A 22,113-nucleotide genomic window follows, 5' to 3' on the forward strand; every position below is an offset into this window, starting at 1 on the left:
GACCGACATTGCGGTGTAAGCGGGGAAGCTTTTGCTCTTGCCCAAGCACCAAAGGTTCCACTGATTTACTACAGTGATCGCTACTTTGAGGGGTCGGGAAAGGGCTTTGAGCTGTTTTACTACGTGCTGGATGAATCTTTTTCGGAAGGTAAATGTGAAAGTTTTAGACTATCTTCAAGAAAAAAAATATATGCATGTAGTGCTTTATTTTGTATTCTGTATTATCATGTCGGATCACACTCGCCTCCTAACAATGTGGCCCGGGTTCCATTCCCAGACTCGGGTCATATATGGGTTGGTTCTTTCCTCTGCTCCGCGAGGTTTTTCCCTGGATACTCCAGTTTTCCTCTCTCCTCAAAAATCAACATTTGATTGATTTGCGTTAATTTGTTGATATAGTTTACAGTGTCCCCAATTAGTGCCCAGCACTAAAAGATTGCACAGTCACTTAAATAAATTCCTTTCCTTTCCTTTATCATACTTGTAAAGTTCCTTTCTGATTAGACTTTGATGAAATGGTCCGAATAGAAGGTGACATAACATTGGAAAATAACTAAAATAATGGCATGCCGACTTTGCAAAGTGTATCAAGCGGAAGGGAAGGGAATATGCCACCATGTTCTCATTCAAATGGTCTCTATAAACAGAGCATAAAATTTCTCTTGAATCTATGGATTAATTCTTGGCCATCCCTGGTTCCCCAACGTTTGAGATTCCCTTGCAAATTTAAGAGAAGAAGCCCCAAAATCTTTGAAAAGGTTTTTTTTTGTGCCTGTCTTAAAATTGCTAATGACCATGCGCCAAAACCTATCGCCCACCATATTTTTCAATTTCAGCTACAGTTGTGGCAGACTGGACCAATGTGAACATTTCTGACGTAAAAAGGAGAAGCATAAATGTAGCATGGACTCATTACTCACCTGATCATCCCTACCAACTTGTAATCTATGCAGTGGTCTGTACGCCGACCAGTGGAAAAGCTGGTTCAACTGTCTTTAATGTCGACAAGTATAGTGATAGAGAAGATGTAGGACGGTTGCACACTGGCACAAATTACACTGTAGAGATTGTTGCCTTAGTTAACAACAATCAAACAGGAGAGGTCAGCCTGAGGAAAAGTCAGAAAGTCTATGTGACAACGGTTGAAGGAAGTAAGAACCACTTGATTGTAATTAGAACCGATGAGAAACAACATTTTAATATCCCACCCAACCCACTCCACCCCAGTCCCACACCTCCCCTTTTCTGAGAATATTGGGGATAGACTGCAAACCCCATTGCCAAAAAAAATTGAACATCTACCGAAAAATCATGAGCCCTAGATGATTCACCACATGGTGTTTTGTTCTAGTGTAATGACGCATACACGTTTGTTGGTCGAGTTTTTTTCTCTAAATGCGCGTGCTCATAACAAAAACTGCTTCTCGTCCAATCGACCAGTTTCATTTTATTTCGAGCTACACGCAATTGATTTTAAGCCTGTTTAAGTAGTGACGAGGAAAAAGTCGAAAACACTTATTTTAATTGGTTTTCACTTGTCAATCAAATATACGGTAAAATCGTTCCGTATTGTAATTGCAAGAAAATTCTAAAACCCACTTGGCTATTAGCGGCCCTAGCAATTGGATCATCAAGAGAGCTAGTTGCATGGGGTAGGTTCTCTGCCCTTTTTCAGCTCTGTCGGTAAGATTTAAGATGGCGTGGGAATCGTCGTGCTTGTGCTTAGCTTAACTCACGCCAGTTCCCACTTGTGAGATGAGTATTTGGAAAGGAAAATTTGCTTTTCTTGCGCTTGTGCTTATTATTGTGTTTATACTTATTTTACGCCCGTTCCCACACGATTTTTCTTAGGTTAATGCTATAGGAAAGATATCGTTGACGTCACCTGTCATTAATTAACGTGTCAACCAGAGTCTCATTGGCTGTCAAAACAGGGTCTTTTGTTTTTGTGGTTGGAACATTTGAATAACAAAAGCAATATTTGTAAATATTGGTTTCCAATAAGGGATAGACGAGAAGGACATTGTACATCTCGTGACAGTTACACTATGTACATAGATTACAAGGTCACCAACGAAATATTCCCTTGCGCCGTATTCAAGTATTTCGTCAAGAGTGTTTAATTCAAAGCACCCAGTAGGAATAAAACGCAAACAGCGGTTACAAACATTTGCTGGAAATGCATAACTTTTATAAACTTAACGTTTCGTATGTTACAACATACATCATCAGAAGTGATTATTATTCAGTTGCAGATAAATTTAAATTCAAAAATACAACTGTACGGACTGGGAACTAACGAAATTTTTTATTGACATAAAACGACAAGAATATCCTAATAGTAGAGATAAAGTTTCTCACTGCCAACGTTTTCATTTAAGGCTGGCTTAAGATCACGGATCAACAGAGACTCTTTAATTTTGCAATGCATGTCTGATCGACCAGTTGCTAATATTTCAAAATGATCCCACTTAATTCTATGGTTGGTTAAGAAAACATGATCAGCAATTGCAGATTCGTGACAATTTGTAGTTAGAGCTTTAAAATGTTCTGTTTTTCTGTCACGTAATCGGCGTTTCGTTTTCCCTATGTAGAAATCATTGCAATCCCAGCAGTTTGCTCTATACACTACTTTTGACCTACTTTTGACTACTTTTGATCTACATGTCGTAAAGTCTAACACCCATTTTAGACCGGTTAGCTTTCAATTTTGGTTATGGGTATCTACTACTACTATTAGGGAACTTAAGCAAGGACGACGAAGACGGCTACGAGAATACCACAAAACAATAGCTTTCATTAGCAAAAACAATAGTTCTGCACGCCCTGCACGTGCGTTTTACATTTTGATACATTTCGTTGCCATTCTCGTCTTGACAACGACGTGAAATGATCAAATTTGAGGTCATGTGGAGGACGAGAGCACCTGACAACGAATTTTCAATTTTCAATCTAAATATCCACACCGTTCTCACTAATTTTATTCTTGGAAAGTGGACTCATATTCTCCATGCCGAAGGACTTGGAGTAATCGCAAAATTATTACTGTAACGGGAAATAATATTTTTAGACAACGTTCTCGTAGTCATCGTCGTCGTCCGTGCTTAAGGTCCGTACTACTACTACTACTACTACTACCACTACTACTACTACTACTACTACTACTACTACTACTACTACTACTACTACTACTACTACTACTACTACTAGTAATGACAATGATAATGATAATGATAATGATAATGATAATGATAATAACAATAATAATAATTTATAATGATGATAATAATAAATTAGTAAAGTTTTGAAAAGCGTTCATTAAAATAATTCTCGGGCATGTGCATTTTCAACTTTTTCTAAATGAATGATGTTAAATCTAAATTGTTCGAAATGTTGACCGCTCTATGAAGGAAACGTCGCTGACATGACGTTGTTTTACTTGGAGGAATAGCAAGGGATTGTTTCTATTTCTAGTTTTATGGTAGTGAATAGACTTGCGCTTTCGGAGAGACTCACACAAATGTGTGGGGGGCCAGACAGTTCATGCACCTAAACGTCATTACAGTGTCTCTGTAGTGAAGTTAGCCATTTGATCTTGCGTAACGCAGGTGTTCTAAGCTCGAATTTCTTGATTTTCGTGATGATTCTGCACGCAAAGTTCCGAGTAGCTTGAAGCTTCTTGATGTTTGTGGCAGTTGCATTTGACCAAACTGTAGAGCAATATAGCAATTTACGTAGGACTAGAGCGGAAATGATTATGCGTAGTGTGTTTATTTGACAAAGTTTGGCCGTGCACGATAAAGTAAATTGATGGATGTGTTGGTCATTTGTCAGGTTATTGTCTAGAATTATTCCTAGATCCTTGGGGAGCTGGAGACAGGTGTGATCTCAGAGATCACGATTTCGTTACGGAGCCCACGCAGAAGCTGTTGTGTCCCAACCATAAGGAACTGGTCATTTCAGGGTTGATTAGTAGATCTTCTTCAAGAACGCGTTTTTGCAGATTCGGCATCTTTGATTGAAAAAAAAAATGGAAATCTTAGAGTCATCTATGTATGACTCGAGATTGCATACTTGTGGTGCGAGTGGAAGATCACTGATGTAGATACAAAACAAAAGTGGTGACAGTATGGCACCCTGTGGTACGCCATGGGTAATAGGGAGGGGTGTAGTTGTAGAGGGTCACCTCGCAGCTCTTACAAGGTCTCACCTGATTGGAGACCACCCTTGAGGTTTAACAAAAGAACAAATAACAGAAACAATGGACCCTAGGCCTAAAACAAAAGAACCATTGTTTCTGTTACCTTAGCCCCCCCCAAAAAGGGCCATTGTTTCTGTTATTTGCTCTTTTGTTAAACCTCAAGGGTGGTCTCCAATCAGGTGAGACCTTGTAAGAGCTGCGAGGCTACCGGTTGTAGATGTGCCACTACACCTCTTGCTGTTCTCTTAGTCTCTTTTGAAAATGGAGATTTATCTTTAAAGGGAAATTTTTAGCTCTATACACTAGGAAAGAGAAAAATCTCCGACGGGAGTGGATGGGAATAGGCTCATGCCAAAGCATATATCATTAAGCCCTAGATATTTGTACACATTGACCGGTTATGAAGCACAAAGCAAACGACAAACTGCTTGGATCCACACTTATCAAAGTGTTTTAACGTGGTGGCGGCGGAGAGTTCTGTCGTCATCCAGCGCTCGGCAACCAACGTCCCCTTTCAGTTTACTATTTTGAAATTACTCGCTCAATTACTCCTCAGTTGTTTTCATCTTACTACAGTTTTCATCATAAAGATCTAGTGCTTGTCTTTTTTATTCACATACTTACCTCTCGTGTCCTTTTTTTCAGTTCCACTGGAGCCTCCTGAATCGATAGACCTAGAAGTTTATCTAAACAACACCTTGAAAATCTACGTCAAGTGGCGGGCCATTCCGAGTCACAGAGTCGAGGGCAAGTTACTCGGATACAAAGTGTATTATCGCGTCGATGGCGATGACAAATTTTCCTCATTAACAGTCGGGCCGAACGTCCATGAAACAACCATTGATATTGCGAACGTCCCTGCACCCTATGAAATTAGAGTAGCGGGGTTTACAAAAGGTGGAATAGGACCAATGAGTTGGCCTCGAGAAAGACTAGGTAAGACATTAAAAAAGGAAATAATAAAATAATATAAATACATCTCGTGTTTAGTGAATGCCTAGATGAACATTTAGTCTTAAAGCTTGTTAAATTGACATTAGGATAGTAATATTATTTTCTTAATTAATGGAGCTCATTAATTCCCCATCTTTAGATGTCATTGAAGTTCCGTTACGGTGACTGATTACCATGCGACCGGACACCCTTTCCCGCATGGTTAAATTCACAGCATGCTTTACTTACAAACCTCCGTTTATCAGCTTACAACCTTGTTCCTTTTCGAGTCTTCACCTTGAATTGATGTTTGACTGCATGCAGCTATAGATTTTTAAGGTGTAATGCGCTTGTGAGAAGGATGGGGAACTACTTGACTGGACGACGGGCGAAAGAGCAATTGAAAAATCAGAGTACTGGGAGGCAGGATTCAAAACTACGACCACCGCAACACTGATCGATTTTACGGAGGTCGTAGGTTTGAATCCTGCCTGAGACTCTGATTTTTCAGTTGTTCTTGCGCCCGTCGCCAAGCAACTAGTTTTCTCACCCTTTATGTTTGACTGTTTCTGCTACTACTTCTGCTCACTGCTGCTGCGGCTGCAATGGTCACCGCGGCTGTTACTGCGGCTCACTGCTGCTGTTGCAACTCGATATTACTGCTTTCGAATTTGCTGCTACTGTTTTTTGCAACTGATGCTATTGATCGTGGTGCTTCTACTACTATTAATGCTACTTCAGAGCGTACTATAACTGCATTTTCAACATTGTGTTTTTCTTAAACACATCATAGGATGCCAGGCCACAGCTATCAGTCAAATGGGTGTTGTTACCAGTCCTGGTTTTCCAGGAAGTACTCCAGGTGGAATGAATTGTTTCAATGCATTTTACCCGACCTTCACACCTCCAGTTCAACGATTTCTATTGGTTCACGTCGTTGATTTACTCACCAATCGAAGGGTGGAAGGAGCACCAAACTGCACGTGAGTCGGAAATTTGTTGACGGGTTTACTTAGGAATGCGAGGTTCGAAAATTATTTTTCCTGGTCAGCATTGCTGTTCATACGTGGAAAATGACCATTGGGAATTCAAAATTATTAATTTCTTTAATCCCTTGGTATCCTTCGGTGATCGGACGAACCAATAAAAGGCTTGCTGTAGCCTCCTTTTTTGTTGGGCTCATTTGCAATAGTTAGGTGTTACATGTCTTCATGAGATACGAAAACCTGCACCAAAAGTGAATTTCAAATTGTTTCCGGAAAAAAACTAGAAGTTGCACTATGAACAACAAAACTTCCAGTAAAGCTTTGCAGACGAGGTCTGTGATTGGAAAAAGAAACAATAGATGATACAAGGGAAACAATGTGCCTAGCCCTGATTAAAAAAAGAAGCTACAGGTAGCAGTCTGGAATAGCTGGGGGATTACCCCCAAAAAGATGTTTTACAACTCCTTCCTCACTTTACTGCCTTACCTTTGTTTCTTGCAGATACTGGCAAGATGATTATCTTGGATGGGCAACCATAAACCCGACAGTCATTTTAGCTGGTCCATTTTGTGGAAAGGTTCAGCCGTTTGCTTTTGTCTCCTGGGGAAACTTCGCTCGTCCCCTTTATATGGGTTTTTTTACTGGCATTGGTATCCACGAACGAGAATTTAATTCAACTTTCTTCGCTTTGCACGACTTTTCAAAGATAAGTGAGTACTGAACGATGTTGTTTTAGTTTACTTATGTTTTGAAAATGAATTTCTGAGGGAAATGAGGGAAATGCATGCAACCGACGCTATAAGCGGGGGAAAACCAAAACTCGTTTTCGTGTCTCTTGTTTGGAGACCCTGAGCAATGGTGTGGGAAAATCATGTCAGTGCTTGCAACATAATCGAATCCTTTTTGGTTTGGCGTCTGATCGGCTGAAGAGCTGAGAATCGTAAGTCAAACGTAAGTCAGCTCTATCGACCAATCATTATTTGGCCGACCGAGCAAGTTCTATCGATGAGTCTTGTCCAGTTTCCGCTGATTATTATAGCGCCAATCACCAAGAGTTCGGTGCTTTATTTAGTATACTAGAGCTGCTATATCATCACCATGCGTTGCAATACAATGCAAAATTATTTTATGCTTGCTGCAAGTCAAAATACAAAAGTTCTGCCTTTACGAACTGCATTACCCGGCGAGTATGTTGCTGAGAAGCAATGTTGTTAAGAACACATTGATCCATCCCAGCGTCACCATTTTGCATGAGCATCTTGCTCTGCTGTTTTGTGTTAACAGGAAAACTCAACTGTAATTCGGGGGTTAGACATTTGATTTTTCTGTTTCTTCGTACAGTAACCATTCCTCCAAATTTTCTTTGTATACTCAGGTCTGTAAATTAATAACTAACAAAGCCAGGAAATAATTAAGTAAAGTACGATCGTCCGGTCCGCTCAGGTTGTCGAAACGTCAGTCAATGTCATCTCAAACAGTCCCACACTCACCCGGACGATCGTACTTTACTTAATTATGATATGACTGCTGGGTTCAAACCATTTACAATTTTGCCCCCAGGAAAGGGAAGTAAAACTGGAATGGGCTGCTGGTATGCCCACTAAGGGTTGGATAGGGCATCACAATGACAAGCCTATCATCACAATAGCGTGAACCGTGACGACTTATGTGTGAATTTAACCAGAGTTTTCTTTGAAAAAACCGCTCTGTTGAAATGTCGTTTATGCAAGGCCGCTCACTTGGGATTATTTTCCTTAACTTTTCTTTCTCTTGCCAGATATTTCATTTATCTCTGTTTCCGGTCACGACGCTCAACTGAGTTGGTCAGCTTCCGTTGTTGAAGACCAAATTCAAGGATGTGTTGTTCTTTACAAAAAGACGCAAGTTCGCAAACCATTGTGGAGTTTTAAACGAACACTGCAACAGAACCAAACGTCACTGGTATCACTTCTGCCTTTGACAAACTATACTGCATGGGTATTGTGCTATACTTCAACTGGAAAGGTCTATGGAAGTAACACCATTCATTTTGTCACAACAGGAGGTACTGTCAGTAGAAGTTAAACCTCTACAGGAGCTCGTTCCACGAAACAGGGCTGAAAAAGTCTGTACTCTTCCGCAATAGGCAAAACAGTTCCAATGCATTTCTTTTTAGCTCCAACGTAGCCATTGTTTGGCGCTTTGTCCTAATGGTTAGAGTCAGGAATAAGTGATGGAGAGTCCATATGGGAAGAGCTCAGTTGTTGTGGTAGTAGTATACATGGAAACTTTTGACTTCCAACTTCCACAGGAGGTATCAAAAGTGATAAAGCAAAGCAATAGCCCTCAATGATAAATATGTTACTCATTTGACCTTAAGTGATCTTTCATTAAGGTAGCGCTCAGAAGCGTCTATCATATCTTAATAATGATGATGATACTTCTGATGATAATACATATGCAAACCGTTTTTTTTTCTCCTAGCACTCCCGACGACGTCACCGGAGGGCATTTCCCCCACTCCACGTTAGTAAATTTATGTATTGCTGATATTATTTGAATTGCCGCACCGAAACTGGGATCAATGGGAACGAAAATTGAGCCATCTTTAGCACAATTCGGAATTAATAGGCCGGTGCGTCGAGTGGTATTTCGTAAAATCTAACAATTTGACGAACTTTTAGGCGAGTTCAATTACGAGAAACTTATCAAATTTAAGTTTTCCGAGAAGATGGTCATTTTTGTTTGTTTGTTCATAAAACACTCAACAAAATTTCGTTGATCAGTTGTCGGGGAAAGCTTCAGTTTTCGTATATAAACTGTGTTCAATCATGAAACATTTTGATTTTAGTTAATGCATATGAAACTTTACGTTTCGGTTTGATAACATTTCACAAGATCTAGAAAGCCGCTGAAGAAAGGCTACTGATGTGGTATTTCATAATTGCTTTTTGAATAAGCTTTTTAACAAGAAGACAACAGTCAGAATACTTATAGTGTGATATCTTCGTTACTGAACAAATCCCAAAAAAGGGTAGAAAACGAGTCTCCCTAAAGTATACAACCACTTTCAAATGCGTAGTCGATGACAAAACAGAAATCGAATGTACCTAACTAATCCTTAATTAGTACTTAGTGCTAGTAATGTCAGTAAATTGAAACACCAGACTTACATTCGCAGCTAAGTACCATGATTTCACTTTTTTTCGTTTGTTTACAGCTCCTGTTATTCGGATGTACCCTTACGGTGAATCAGCCGGGGATACCGAATTGTCTTTTACGAACAGATGTCCTAGAATTAATGTACCTGGCGGTGGAATAAGGTTCTTTTCAACAAGGTTCAGGGAGCTTTATGTAAGTGTTATATTAGCCTCAATCTAGATATTTATACCAGAAATCACTAGGTTCTTAATTTTATTATTATACCAGTGAGACACAATTGATCACAGGAAAGCGTTAACCAGGTTGCCCGCGTTTGTGATTGATAATGGAGCCAAACAAAGCCAGACGTGGGTTGCAAGCAGTTTTATCGTATTACCCGTAAGGCCTCTCGTGCGCGTTTTCCTTGTGAAATTATTAGAAAAATTATTATTATGAGAAAATTCCCGAATGAGGCCGCACACAGTTTGCCCAGGGGACTGGAGAAAGCCGCTCGGTGCTGTTAGGAAAACTTGCACCATTTTGGAGGAACTCTGTCAGTGAGAGGCATGAAATAGTAAGACAAGAAGTTATAAAATTGGTAGAGTCACGGGAACGAGCATGTTTGCACCAGAGCTTCATGGTGTCAATGTGAAAAAGAGGAACATTTTTTAAATTCGTTTTAAGAATGTAAACTGCAGACGTTGTTAAAAGTTTTCCATTTTCTTTTCTTTCATGATAGATTTGTCCGTATGGAACCATCCAGTTTGAAATAGACAGGTTTAATCAGAGACCTTACAACTTCGGACAAAGATATTGGCTGCGTTTTAGTTCAATGATTGCACCCTATTGGACACGAACAGATCTTGGTCGATCATTCATTAACGGACCATCTAAAGTGTTCTATCACATCTACACAGGACCTAATGATGCCGAAATGTTGAAAAACGCAACTTCTGATGTGTTGCAGAGCAAATCCAGCTCCTCACTACCGGAGGGGAAAACGTTTAATGCGACCTGGGTGCTGGTCGTAACATGGGTGAAACTTCGTCATTTGCAATTGAATCCCATCGCGGAAAAATTGGTGAGCTGATTGCATTCGTTTTCCTCTTCCTGTAAAGGGTGGCACTTGTTTTTAGCCACAAGGGATCTACTCCATTTAAGCTTTAGGAAATTACATGACCAACCAAGTTATTCGAACAGACTTAACTATTAGAGAGTAACGTGAAGTGCTAGTTTTCTACCCATATAAACAATGTGAGCGTTAGCCCTACTAATGAAATGGTGAGCTTTAGTAGGGTTAACGCTCACATGGTTGATATGGGTAGAAAATGAGCACTCCACATTACCTAAGTTGAGTCTGTTGAAATATAAGTGCTACACGGCCAACGTTTGCAAAAACGTAACCCATCCTTGTACAGGTTATTGGGAACCGATTTAAATGTGTTCCTCTTATTACGAAAATGTATAACTTTATTTATTTATGTTCAAGAGTTCTATCTGAACCTTAATCAATTCTCAGACCGTTCCAACTTCTAAGGATATTGAAGTTTGCGGGTGATTTTGGCCAAACCCTATTGGGCTAGACCGTGTACGTAAAATCAGCATGGTAACCTAAGAAATACCCAAATATAGACGACATGATCCCAGCAAAGGTGAAGGCACACCCGCCACAGCCCATAGGGAGGAACGAGTGACAGGGCCGCCCCACCAGAGGCCAAAGCAAAACCCCTGCCACACGAAAACAAGGATAATCCACAAAAGAATAAATAAGACTTTAACTATATGGCCCTTGCTCATATATAGCCACCTTAGAAAAGAAGCATAAGAATGAAACTTACAAGATAAAGTAGATAAAACAGAAGAAACAAAAGTAATCCTGGCCTAGTGAACTGACCTGCAATATAGAAAAACTGCATGGCCGCATGCTCTCACATTTTTAACGCATTATTTTCTTTATTCCTTAATTTTAGACCAACACATTCCAGGCCGTCCTCGTTACCGATAACATCTTTACTTTTGTAATGTTTAACTACCCTCATAACGGGATACAATTTTCAGTGCCAACAAGCGTGTAAGTCTTTTTAACTGTTCCTTTGTTTTTGGTTATTACCGGTAGAAACAGCTTAACATCGTAGACGTCGTAGTTAAGACTCCAGCCACGTTTATTTATCAAAAGCCTACCTGTCTCTTAAGGGATTTTGGTTGTAAGATCTAGAAGACCGGATTGTGTTGGGAAGCGGGGCTGGCGCATGCGCATGCAGTGGGTAGAGCGCTCGCCTCCTATTCATCATGTGTGGGTTGAGTTTTTTGGCTCTTTCCTCTGCCCCAAGAGGTTTTTTTTCTCCTGTACTCCGGTTTTCCCCTCTCATCAAAAACCAACATTTGATTTGATCTACTTTATATTTCGGCATGTGATTTGCTTTGATTCATAGTGCCCTCAATCAAAAGAGAACCTTCGCATTAGGGACTTCTTTGCTGAGTGTTGGAACATCTAGAAGTAGTCCAGAACTCTTAGTGCTCCAGCTTGGTTTTTGTGAAATGAGAAAGTCGTTTCTAAACGGTTAATTTTTCTATTTTACGCCAAGGGGCTCAATTTTGGGCTTCTTTTTCCCGAGAAAAGGTTAGCCCTGCAACCCTGATAGCCAAAGGCATTTTTGTCTGGATAGAGGGAAGGGTTGTCGCAGCATCTCGGAGGCTAGTCCAAGCCATCCGAATTTGCTTGAAAAGACTTCAACTGGCGTAATCACTAAACTGCGCTCTTACTCTCTCTTATTCTGATTTATAGGTCCTTGTACGAATATTTTTCAGCCTCTTCAGCTTTTATCAGTCTTCCTGTTATTGGATTCAACTCTGGAGGCTCAAAAAATCATTACCTTAATTTACCAAGGTAAAAATAAAGTCTGTCGGATTGCGCATTGACGACAATGAAAGTGAGATTTAAAAAAAATTCCCAAGTCTGTGATAAGGGTACTTTTCCTTTGAACAAAAAAGTGATATATTTTTGCTATCTTTCTCGAGCTATCTTCTCTTATTGAGCCGGTTAAATGGGACATTTTGTGGAATGGATAGTTCTTATTCTTCTTGCCTTCTCATAATTATAAGGTATGACAAATTGTAACGACTAAGGAAGGCAACAAGAGGGGATTTTGGGGCGATGTGTAGTGTCAGGGACTTGTTGGCACAGATACTGCATATCATTATAATAAGACAGGTACGGATTTATGAATGTTCACTTAGTTTAGAAGATAAAATATGTTTCTCTTTGAAGGTAGAAAATTGTATACCAGAAACAGCAAACACTATTTACTTAATATGGAAGTCATTCACCACAATTAAATTAAGGACTCTTTCTTTGCCAGAAACAGCAAACACTATTTACTTAATATGGAAGTCATTCACCACAATTAAATTAAGGACTCTTTCTAGGTATTGTTTTGTTGTTGTTGTCAAGTCGCACGAGCCTGCATGTTGGTTTCAGTCCTCTTTTACCTTTTCATTGGAGGTACTGAATTCATGTCTGAAGCTTATTAATGATTCAAAAGCGTGCGCCTTGTTTCCAGTCCTTAAAACAATTATTATATGAGATCATATATGTTTAAATCATTGCAACAGGAAGAGCACAGGGAGACCAAAACTCCTAACATTTTAACTATAATGTCTTTAGGTCAGCAACTCTCCGAGCAGAGGGCATCGACAATGCAATTGGAAATGTCGGTATACCAGGAAGGTGGATCCTGCGCATTGAGAATTCCAGCGGTATTGAAGACAGTGATTTCAATTGTTCACTCTGGTACAATAATCAGCCAGATCCAGTGAGGGGGAGTCTGATTGACAGGCCAGATCCCTGTCCTTGCACCGTTCTCCAAGCATTTATCGACAACAGATACACATGGGTGGAGCCATATTTTCCCTTCACTGAATGTTTTTATACTGTTCAACCCGTCAATGAACGTGGGAGAAGATGCTGTTACTACAAAGACGCTGAAAGACGTGGTGCCCTGATCCTTGACTTGCCACAAGCGGGCACCCTAGATCGGTACCACAAGCTGAGATTTCCAGAAAAGCACCGAAAACATGACCTGGAAGCCTTTGGTTATTGTTGTCTTACATCGAGACGAAGAGTAGAAAGTTGTAAGAAATATTACGAAAAACGGCCTTCTAAAGGATGCAGGGCTTATGTCCCACCTCAACGTGGTAAGAGGTTTCATTGATGCTAAACAGAAAATTCCATTAGTAAAACGGTTTTTTTTTTTTTTTAATTCATTGCATATTTTTGTAGAGAACAATCTGTCAACCGGGGAGTGGTACCACCTCACATTGGAACTTGTTTTTTCTTTCATGTTTCAGTGGAATTTACAAAAAAACAATACCTCCCATTTTTCTCAAGTTGGTGGTTGCTTTGAAAGCTTCAGCAATGCCGACGACGACGGCAAAGCCACAAAGTAGTTTCCTTATACAGACCATGCTTTACGAATCGGATCCATTAAAGGAAATTTCTTTCCCTTCCTATGCAAACGACAACGCTAAGTTACTAAATTTGAGTTTTGATGGAAACATGAGAACAAACTACGGATCTGTAGCTGTTTGACATCGTTCAAATCAATCCAGTTATGCGCTAACATCGACGACAAACAGTATAAAATCACGAAAATGATATGAATTTCAAATTACGTTTATAGGGCGTAGGCGTCACATTTTTAAAGCTGTTAATACTCACATTGACGTGGCATTAAAATTTGACGTACTGTTGTGATAAAAAAATTGAATTCCACTTTTCAAACTTTTTGTGTTGCCGCCTCAACTTGAATTTCCCGGGAGAGAGAAAAACTAAGGAACGTACCGCCGGAGTGTTCCATAGTAATGGTTTGTATTATAAAATCCCGACCGTTAACCAGAGTGCTCCATTTAGCCTGAAAATTGCCATATAATAATTATCGATGTTTTCAGCTCCTGTATTTGGTGACCCCCATCTTGTCACGCTGGATGGCAAAAACTATACCTTTAATGGACTTGGTGAGTACGTCATAATAGACGTCAAAAAAAGTTTCTTCCAACTGCAAGCACGGACAAAACTTGCCAAGGGTGGAGGGACGGCAACTGTGTTCGCTGCAGCAGTAGCAAAAGAAGAGAACACAAGCACATTGCAATGCACTCTCATGGAAGAAGGTTAGAAATACATGAAGTGTTCTAACAGTAGGTCTTGGTAGATATGTCTAGAATTGCTTATGATGAGATCCACTCTTTGTTCGATAAAAGTTACAAAGTTTCCGCAATTATGAACTGCGACGAAAACGTTTTTATTAGCTATCGTTTTCAGATAGGCGTCTATCTCCAACGAGAGTTTGGGCGATGAAAGATTGGTCGCCCTTTTAGGATTCTATACCAAAGGAACTTATATCATGTTATCATTCTAGAGAGTTAGCTCTGGAGCTTTGCCATTTTCCAATTTCGTCGCCGTATTTTAATCTGTTGCTGGCGCCTTATTCCAACACTGGACTTCAATTATATTCAAAGTGATTCCTGTCTTCCAGCTTGTAACTATTCTCCACTTAACATGGTTAATTTTTTCAGGTGGATTGGAGGTGCTAATTAACGGTCAAATATTCCAAGAATTCCACAGTTTAACAAATGTCAGTTTTCTTCTCAACGATTCCGTGGCTGTGTCGCGTCCACAGAACAACTCTTTCTTGGTCACATTCCCCTCTGGAATATCTGTGACAGTGACTGAAATTCAAGACTCGCTTTCTATAGTCTTTGCCACCCCTTCGTCATTCCAGGGCCAAACCAAAGGGCTTCTGGGATCCTGGAACGGAGACCAACAAGACGACTTTTTAAAACCCGATGGAGCCATCCTCCCGTCCAATGCTACCGGCCGACAAATTCATTTCAACTTTGGATTAAAGTGTAAGTATATTATGTATATTATGGTATTTTCGAAAGTGGTCTACTGTGTTCGATGACACACACTTTTTATTTTGATATTTTGATAAGGAGGGTATCTTCGTCAAGTGCGAAAAATGAGCAATCATCATGTCTCTGGTTTTTCCAATTTATTTATTAAATTATACAAGGAAGATGAGTCTTACATCTCATGTCCAAAATAAGGCTGTTTTGGAGAGCTCGATAGAACGAAAGTACTCAAATACGAATCTTGCAGCACATCATGGTGAATCAAAAGTCAGTAAATTAAAGGCAGTAAGCATTGTACTTGTATCGAGTCTACCCAATCTTGGTTTTTGTTTATAGGGCAACTTACAGATAATATTAGTTTGTTTACATACAACCCCGGGGAAAACACCAGCACTTTTTCAAATGCTTCCTTTGTCCCTATCTTCTTGGACGAGCCAATTGATTTTGGCAGCGACGAGCTGAGAACGGCAGCGGAGCTGGCATGCCAGGGAGATGTAAACTGTTTGTTTGACATAGCATCGACTGGAGACGTTTCAGTTGGAGCGAGTACAAAAGAAGTGTCTGTGCAGATAGAAAGTGAATCTCAAGCTTTGGGTGAGAAACTTATATTTTCTCTTTTTTCCTAAGAAGGGATGGTAGATGTCATTATTTCCATTAGATAAGCAAACGTTTACCAAGTACACCAAGTCCATAGATTAATGTTCTTTTTTAACTTTTCTCTTGTAGCAAACTTTCCTCCTGAGATCTTGGTGGGGTCAACAGAAGTTAATGTGACGGTGAACACATCAGCAACAATAACTATCACCGCGCAAGATCCCAACAATGATTCCTTGATTTTTTCCGTCGCTGGAAACCTCCCAGCTGGACATACAACGTCAACAAACCAAACCTCTATCACTATTTCCTGGAGTGTGACAACTGCTCAGGTAAAAGATGAGCTGACAACGCAACAAATCGATTTGCATTAGACTCGGCACATGTGAAATGCGACGTTTAAAACGGGCCTTAAGAGTTGAAAATAATTCATTGCAAGTGGTTAAAAAGGGTTACACTTGATTAGAATAGACCTTTTTGCAGATACGGTGGCCATTTTGATTTCTAGTGTTTCGAAAGACATTATGGGATGCTCAGGGGGCAAATTAATATGTATTTGCCCCCTGGGCATCCCATAATAGCTATTTGAAACAATAGAAATTGAAATGGCCGCTGTATATGCAAAAAGTCTATAGAGCGTTTTAACTCACGTGACCAGCAGCCATATTGGATTACAGAAAGAAAAGAAAGTATATGCATAAAAATAGAGTTCAATTCCCGGAGGATTAGTTTGGTACACCATCATGGCCGCCACTTTTTTGTTTTGGAACACCAACATGGCCGCCGTGACGTTATGTGAAAACGCTCTATAGATAAGATTTGGTTAGAAAAATAAAAAGGATGTCATGCTTGAATACCCTATTAATTTATGGATCTAGAATAAGTTGTGTGTCATCAGTAGAAGAATATTTCAAGGAGGACGCCTTATTGGCAAGGTAGTGTAAAAGTGGACCACACGGCTTAGAGAATTATAGGTAATATAAAAATAACCTTCGTGGCGGTTGCACTCTGGGTCGATTTTAAAGTGAAAATTCGTTTCGAGCACTAATCTTTTTGGGGGGGGTGGGGGGAGTGGGGGGGAAGTGCTTTTGGCTTTGAAACAAACTAATATTCCACGGTGAGCTTGCGTCCCAGCATGGCGTCGAAGAGTGACATGTGACTGAATCTTGCAAACGGCCTATTATCATGGGGAGCACGCGTTTGCCCTCTTTCCTCGTAGTCTCTTGGCTAGAATTGACAGCAATCCATTGGAAATGATTAAAACGCTGTTGTTGTTTTTTTTTTTCAGATCGAGGTTGAATTTATCGTGTCCGATGGAACTGCAAATACAGTTCACAGCCCAATCATTAATGTCTGCGCATGTCAAAACCAAGGGATATGCGTTCAAGAGTCTAGCGATGACAGCAATCTCAATAACAATACAGAAAAATTCACTATTCTTTTTTGCAACTGTCTGAATGGTTATACAGGCTCCTTTTGTGAGGCGGACCTTGATGCATGTGAGGAAAATTTCCAACCATGTTTTCCAGGAGTAAGTTGCATTGATTCACCGCCACCTGCAAACGCATCTGGGTACACATGTGGACCATGTCCAAGTGGATACTCTGGAGATGGAGCAGAATGCTCAGGTATGGGATACCTTTGATTTCAAGTTCTTTACCAAATGCCATTGTAGATTTAAGGGAACCGAGTTTAAGAGGCTTAAGCGTATCTTCCTCGACCTCTCCAATTGCTCTGCGTAAGAGCTTAAAAAATAGACGATTTTGCAACTAGTGTCAATTTAATATTCCCGAATGATCAAATGTGTTCAGTTGTATGCAGTCGTCTTTATCGAATTTAACACCGAAAGCAATAATGACTTGCCCTCGACGGTTCCAGTAAGTTTGTAGGTCAGTTTTAAAACTGGTAGCAAGATTGTTTTTTCGCTTAGCTTCCGTGTCAGCAATTGAATAATTTATGTTCGGCATTTTCAGGGAAATCCCATCGTTAAATAGAACTTCCATGAATCACATGTTGGCCTGAATCCTCTACCGCAGTCTCACGCGAAAAGTGTCTCGGAAGGGCTCCATTTCTAAGCGTTTCCCCTCGTTTGGAGTTGGACCATCAAAGGAAAAGGAGAAATCTCCGACCAGAGATGGAATTGGACCGACGTCCGTCGGATTAGATCATCGTTGCTCTTTAATTACGTGTTACCTCCATTATGACATCATAATTAAGTCTGCTTCTCACTTACGACTCAAGCATAAGTAAGAGAAACATACGCAGGCGCAATGACTTGTTGTCAATTGTCTTTTGTCCTAAGGAAAGGTTCTACTGATCAAGACTCTACTGAGTCTGTGCTTATGTTGCTTGAGCTTGTGGTTGAGTCGTTAGTGAGGACATGACTTTTGTGTTAAAGTTAGTCGTGAAAGGATCTTGTCATTCAAGTATTTGAGGCGAAAACATTTCAACGAGAAAACTTATTTCATGTGAAGTGGGATAGTCAAACGTGATGCCAGAAGTGAATCCGAAATTCCCCAGTTGACTGCTGCTTCTTTTTTTAAAACCTTTTTAGACATAGACGAATGTGACAACAATAATGGCGGCTGTGACCACAACTGCGTGAACACCCCTGGATCATCTGTTTGCACTTGTAATTCTGGATACTTCCTTAACTTTGACGAAAAGTCCTGTGAAGGTAGTAACTGACGCATGGCCAAGTGGGAACCTCTGAATGTTCTTATCCACAAATTTTGTCACATTTGTTGAATCACCAATCCACTGTTTTGACCCTCTCCATCACGGTGATTTTTTTTAAACTTACACCCCCCTCCCCCTAGAACGGGGGATCCCTGATTTAACTTTCGTTAACCAAGCATTCCACCTAAATGCATCGTGCAGTACTTCCTTAATGCTTGGAAAAAGAAAAGATCCGGCCGGGAAATGGACTTGACCCCGTCAAAAGGTTAAACTTTACCTTCAAATTCTGTGAACTTTTTAATTGTTTTATGACAAGATAATCTTAAATCAGAAACTCGTGAGGTATCAATTTTGTGTTGCTCAACTGATTATTACCCATGGAAAACCGGTCCTCAGCACGTCATATATCTTTCAGCATATTTTACAGCAAACCTTCCTTTGATATTTAGATGTGGACGAATGCCAGTCTATCAGTGATTGTATGCAAATTTGCGAGAACACAAACGGCAGTTACAACTGCAAATGCCATGCAGACTTCGAGGTGGATCCCGAAGACCCAAAGAATTGCATACGTGAGTTGTAATTCGCGGTGGTTTTTACCCTCCTTAGCTATCAGTTATATGAAAAATCTTACCTTTTAGCATTTTTTTTTTTCAAAACGCCCTTTGACACCAAACATCTTAGCAGGATTGATAAATTTAACAAAAGATTTTTTATGTATGGAAGTACCTTTTTAACTGTGAGTGATTATACACATTCTAGAGATAGACCACTTTGGGACCCTATCGTGTCCGTAGATCCCGGCACGTTCGGTGTGACCTTCTTCCACAACAGAGCCGGTGAAGGGACTTGCGGGATCGTGGCCATCATTTTATACTTCCAAATATATGTACCGAGCGTTTGTTGTTCATATTTGTTTAATTCGTAGATAGTTAAAGGTGACCTCGTTGTTATTTTTATGCATCTATACAGTTTCCTTTCTTATTAGTTTAAAAACTGTTGTAATACCCGCACGTTTTGCTGCTTGTAGAAATTGTAATAAAAACCTTATTATTGTTATTATTGTTATTATTATTATCATTATTATTATTATTATTATTAGTTTTAAACGTCACGAAATGTCCCCTAACCTTTGTCTTGACTTAATATGTAACGTGTCCAGAAAAGGTGGCACAAACAGTTACGTTACAAAGTGTCCCTTTACCCTACCTTAGCCTGGCTTGCTCATAAATACGATACTCGCCCTGTCCCAACAGTAGCCCCAGTTCTAACCTTAATTGTTCGAAATAGCTAATTCGTGTTTAAAATGAAAAGGTAATTTTGTGTTGTCTTCTATAAAGCGCGTTTATCACTTTGTTCTGTAATCCTAGGCATAAGATGACCCTTTATATATATATAAGAAACTGTGACAATTGTATACTCTTCCTACAGCCTCGAATCCTTGTCAAGATAATCAACCTGGCTGCCTACATGTCTGCTACCAATCTGACGGACAAGAGAAATGCTCTTGCTATGCTGGTTTTTCATTAAATCAAGATGGGAGAACATGCTCAGGTATTCCAACCAAATTGATTTTACGAATTGCAACAAAAACAAATATGGAATGAGTCTCCTTTCATTGATTCCATCTATGTTGATTCTAACTGGAAGGTTCTTTTTTTTCCATTTTACAAGACATTGACGAATGTGCGTCCAGCCAGCCGCCATGCGGTCAAAACTGTTCAAACACGAATGGAAGTTACACCTGCTCTTGTGTGACAGGATTTAGACTCGACAGCAATGGACAGACTTGCAATGGTAAGTTTTCGAGGTCACATAATTGAGCAGCTTTTAAATGACTGTCGAAAGTAATTTCGCAGTTGCAATTGTTATGCTTATCGATTGGTTTAAAAATCTCGCGCTCGTTTATCAACCTAAGAGAAGGAAAACCAAAACCAATCGCGACTTGCACCCGCGATTTTTCTCGCGCTTTGAGCAAGTTACATGGAATTGCTACGAATTCCCGGATTCGTTCAGTGCGCTGTTTTAATCTGCTGTGCTGGGTCGAAGCAATTACTTTGGGATTTTTTTTACGACACTCAATTGAAAACTTACTATTCCTTTCAGGATTATATATTTGAAACTCACTTATTGAATCCCAGATGGCCTCATAGCTCAGACATTTGAGCAGTGCATTCCAATTGCGCGATCAGGGGTTTGAGTACTGTTCAAGCCCGGTGTTTCTACATTTCTTTACGATGAACTTCACTTAGAAAATCGTGTGCTATACGAAGGCCTGCGAATCTTACTGATTAATGGTGTGTGACGCACCTTTTATCACGCATAAGTGGAGCTGCACAGACAAAAATGGAACTTGTTTTCTTGAAATGGGCACCGAGATCAATTCGCACCGTTTTAACATTCTCAATGACGGATAATTTGCATGTTCTGTCACAATGTTCACGGTGTTATTGTTGTTGTTTCAAAGCATTTTCTCCAATTCCAATCTTTCTTTGTATGTTTCTTATTTTCAAGATATTGATGAGTGCTTGGATTTCACTTTCCAATGTCAAGATGAATCACAGAAGTGCGAGAACACCTATGGATCATATAAATGTATTTGCGAAGAAGGATTGTATTGGATAGACAACAAGTGTCAAGGTAAGAATAATTCAGCATCAACAACTTAAACCCTCTGTTCTTGTCTTTAAAAAATGATACAACGTACTTTATTTCTGTCACTTGATTGAAGTTAGGTTCTTGTTGTTCCTGTTTGTTTTGCGAAGCATTTGGATAATCAACGTACTTCTCTGCACCACCCTTAAGTTTTTCTAAAAGGTGGACAATTTACTTCATAAATTTAACATTGCAAATATTGCCTCATGCAGATAATTTGAGTCATTTGGAATTGTAGCAAGCTCATTACTGCAACTTACAAATAGTATCATTTAGAAATAGTTTTTGCAGCGCTGATACAGTGAGTGTTCCTTTGTCTCTGAAGGACTCGATAAAGGCGAGGCACCACCTCCACCACCACCTGCTCCGGAGCCAAAGCAACCATCAGAAGAGGAAAGAATAGAGTCTGTAAACATTGACATTCAGGGACTCAACACGTCTGAGGTAGGATCTACCATATCGACGTCGACTAAAAGCCACCTGAACATTGGCTCGACGCATACGTTTTTAACATTGGTGCATATCTCTCCCGTTCTCTGCGAATCTGCGACATGAGCACCGAAAGAAAAATTTTAATAATATTTGTTCAGTTTTAGCACCTCTCCTCCTAGTTTTTTGTTTTTCAAAATAGATTGGCTAGTTTTCAGAAGCTGAATTAAATAAGAGGGAAAAGGTTTGAACAACGTTAATTCGCAATTTGAATGACGTCGCGCGACCGTCGCAGATCGTACATTTGGCAATGGCGCTAACGTCAACTGCGAATTTTCCGTTATGTTTTTAATCTATAAGTAGCGTGAATAAGCGGATTAATGTGTTTTTTCGCTTGTTATAGTGGAACAAACCAAAGGAGGACGCATTCAAACAATCGGTTGCACAGGCAGCCACCAGAGTCTGCGCCAATGATGGTAATTGCATATCAAGCAGGTAACGAAATTAAGTAAACAAAATTGCATTCACTGGGAAAATGAAACCGTACTTTAGCTCGTCTATTTTTGACAGGCCGTTTAGCTGGCTTGCTCTTGACTGACTGACTGA

At 39.9% G+C, this 22,113-nt stretch overlaps 1 protein-coding gene across 1 annotated transcript in view; it reads left to right on the forward strand.

The window, feature by feature from the left end:
* The window catches only part of LOC138027003 (mucin-like protein), a 25,485-nt gene continuing 3,372 nt past the window's right edge, over positions 1–22,113 (forward strand). Inside the window, exons 1-24 of the mRNA XM_068874483.1 lie at positions 1–148; positions 837–1,151; positions 4,847–5,137; positions 5,928–6,117; positions 6,622–6,830; positions 7,898–8,164; positions 8,584–8,625; positions 9,320–9,453; positions 9,980–10,321; positions 11,211–11,311; positions 12,026–12,127; positions 12,905–13,434; positions 14,188–14,406; positions 14,812–15,144; positions 15,487–15,744; positions 15,877–16,076; positions 17,033–17,372; positions 18,299–18,421; positions 18,873–18,995; positions 19,855–19,977; positions 20,098–20,220; positions 20,938–21,063; positions 21,404–21,522; positions 21,911–22,002. Coding sequence (XP_068730584.1) covers positions 5,113–5,137; positions 5,928–6,117; positions 6,622–6,830; positions 7,898–8,164; positions 8,584–8,625; positions 9,320–9,453; positions 9,980–10,321; positions 11,211–11,311; positions 12,026–12,127; positions 12,905–13,434; positions 14,188–14,406; positions 14,812–15,144; positions 15,487–15,744; positions 15,877–16,076; positions 17,033–17,372; positions 18,299–18,421; positions 18,873–18,995; positions 19,855–19,977; positions 20,098–20,220; positions 20,938–21,063; positions 21,404–21,522; positions 21,911–22,002 — 4,121 coding nt within the window. The 5' untranslated portion in view covers positions 1–148; positions 837–1,151; positions 4,847–5,112. The remainder of the gene's footprint in view (positions 149–836; positions 1,152–4,846; positions 5,138–5,927; positions 6,118–6,621; positions 6,831–7,897; positions 8,165–8,583; positions 8,626–9,319; positions 9,454–9,979; positions 10,322–11,210; positions 11,312–12,025; positions 12,128–12,904; positions 13,435–14,187; positions 14,407–14,811; positions 15,145–15,486; positions 15,745–15,876; positions 16,077–17,032; positions 17,373–18,298; positions 18,422–18,872; positions 18,996–19,854; positions 19,978–20,097; positions 20,221–20,937; positions 21,064–21,403; positions 21,523–21,910; positions 22,003–22,113) is intronic.

The sequence above is a fragment of the Montipora capricornis genome, chromosome 12, assembly GCF_036669925.1.
Source record: "Montipora capricornis isolate CH-2021 chromosome 12, ASM3666992v2, whole genome shotgun sequence".
Lineage (NCBI taxonomy): Eukaryota > Metazoa > Cnidaria > Anthozoa > Scleractinia > Acroporidae > Montipora > Montipora capricornis.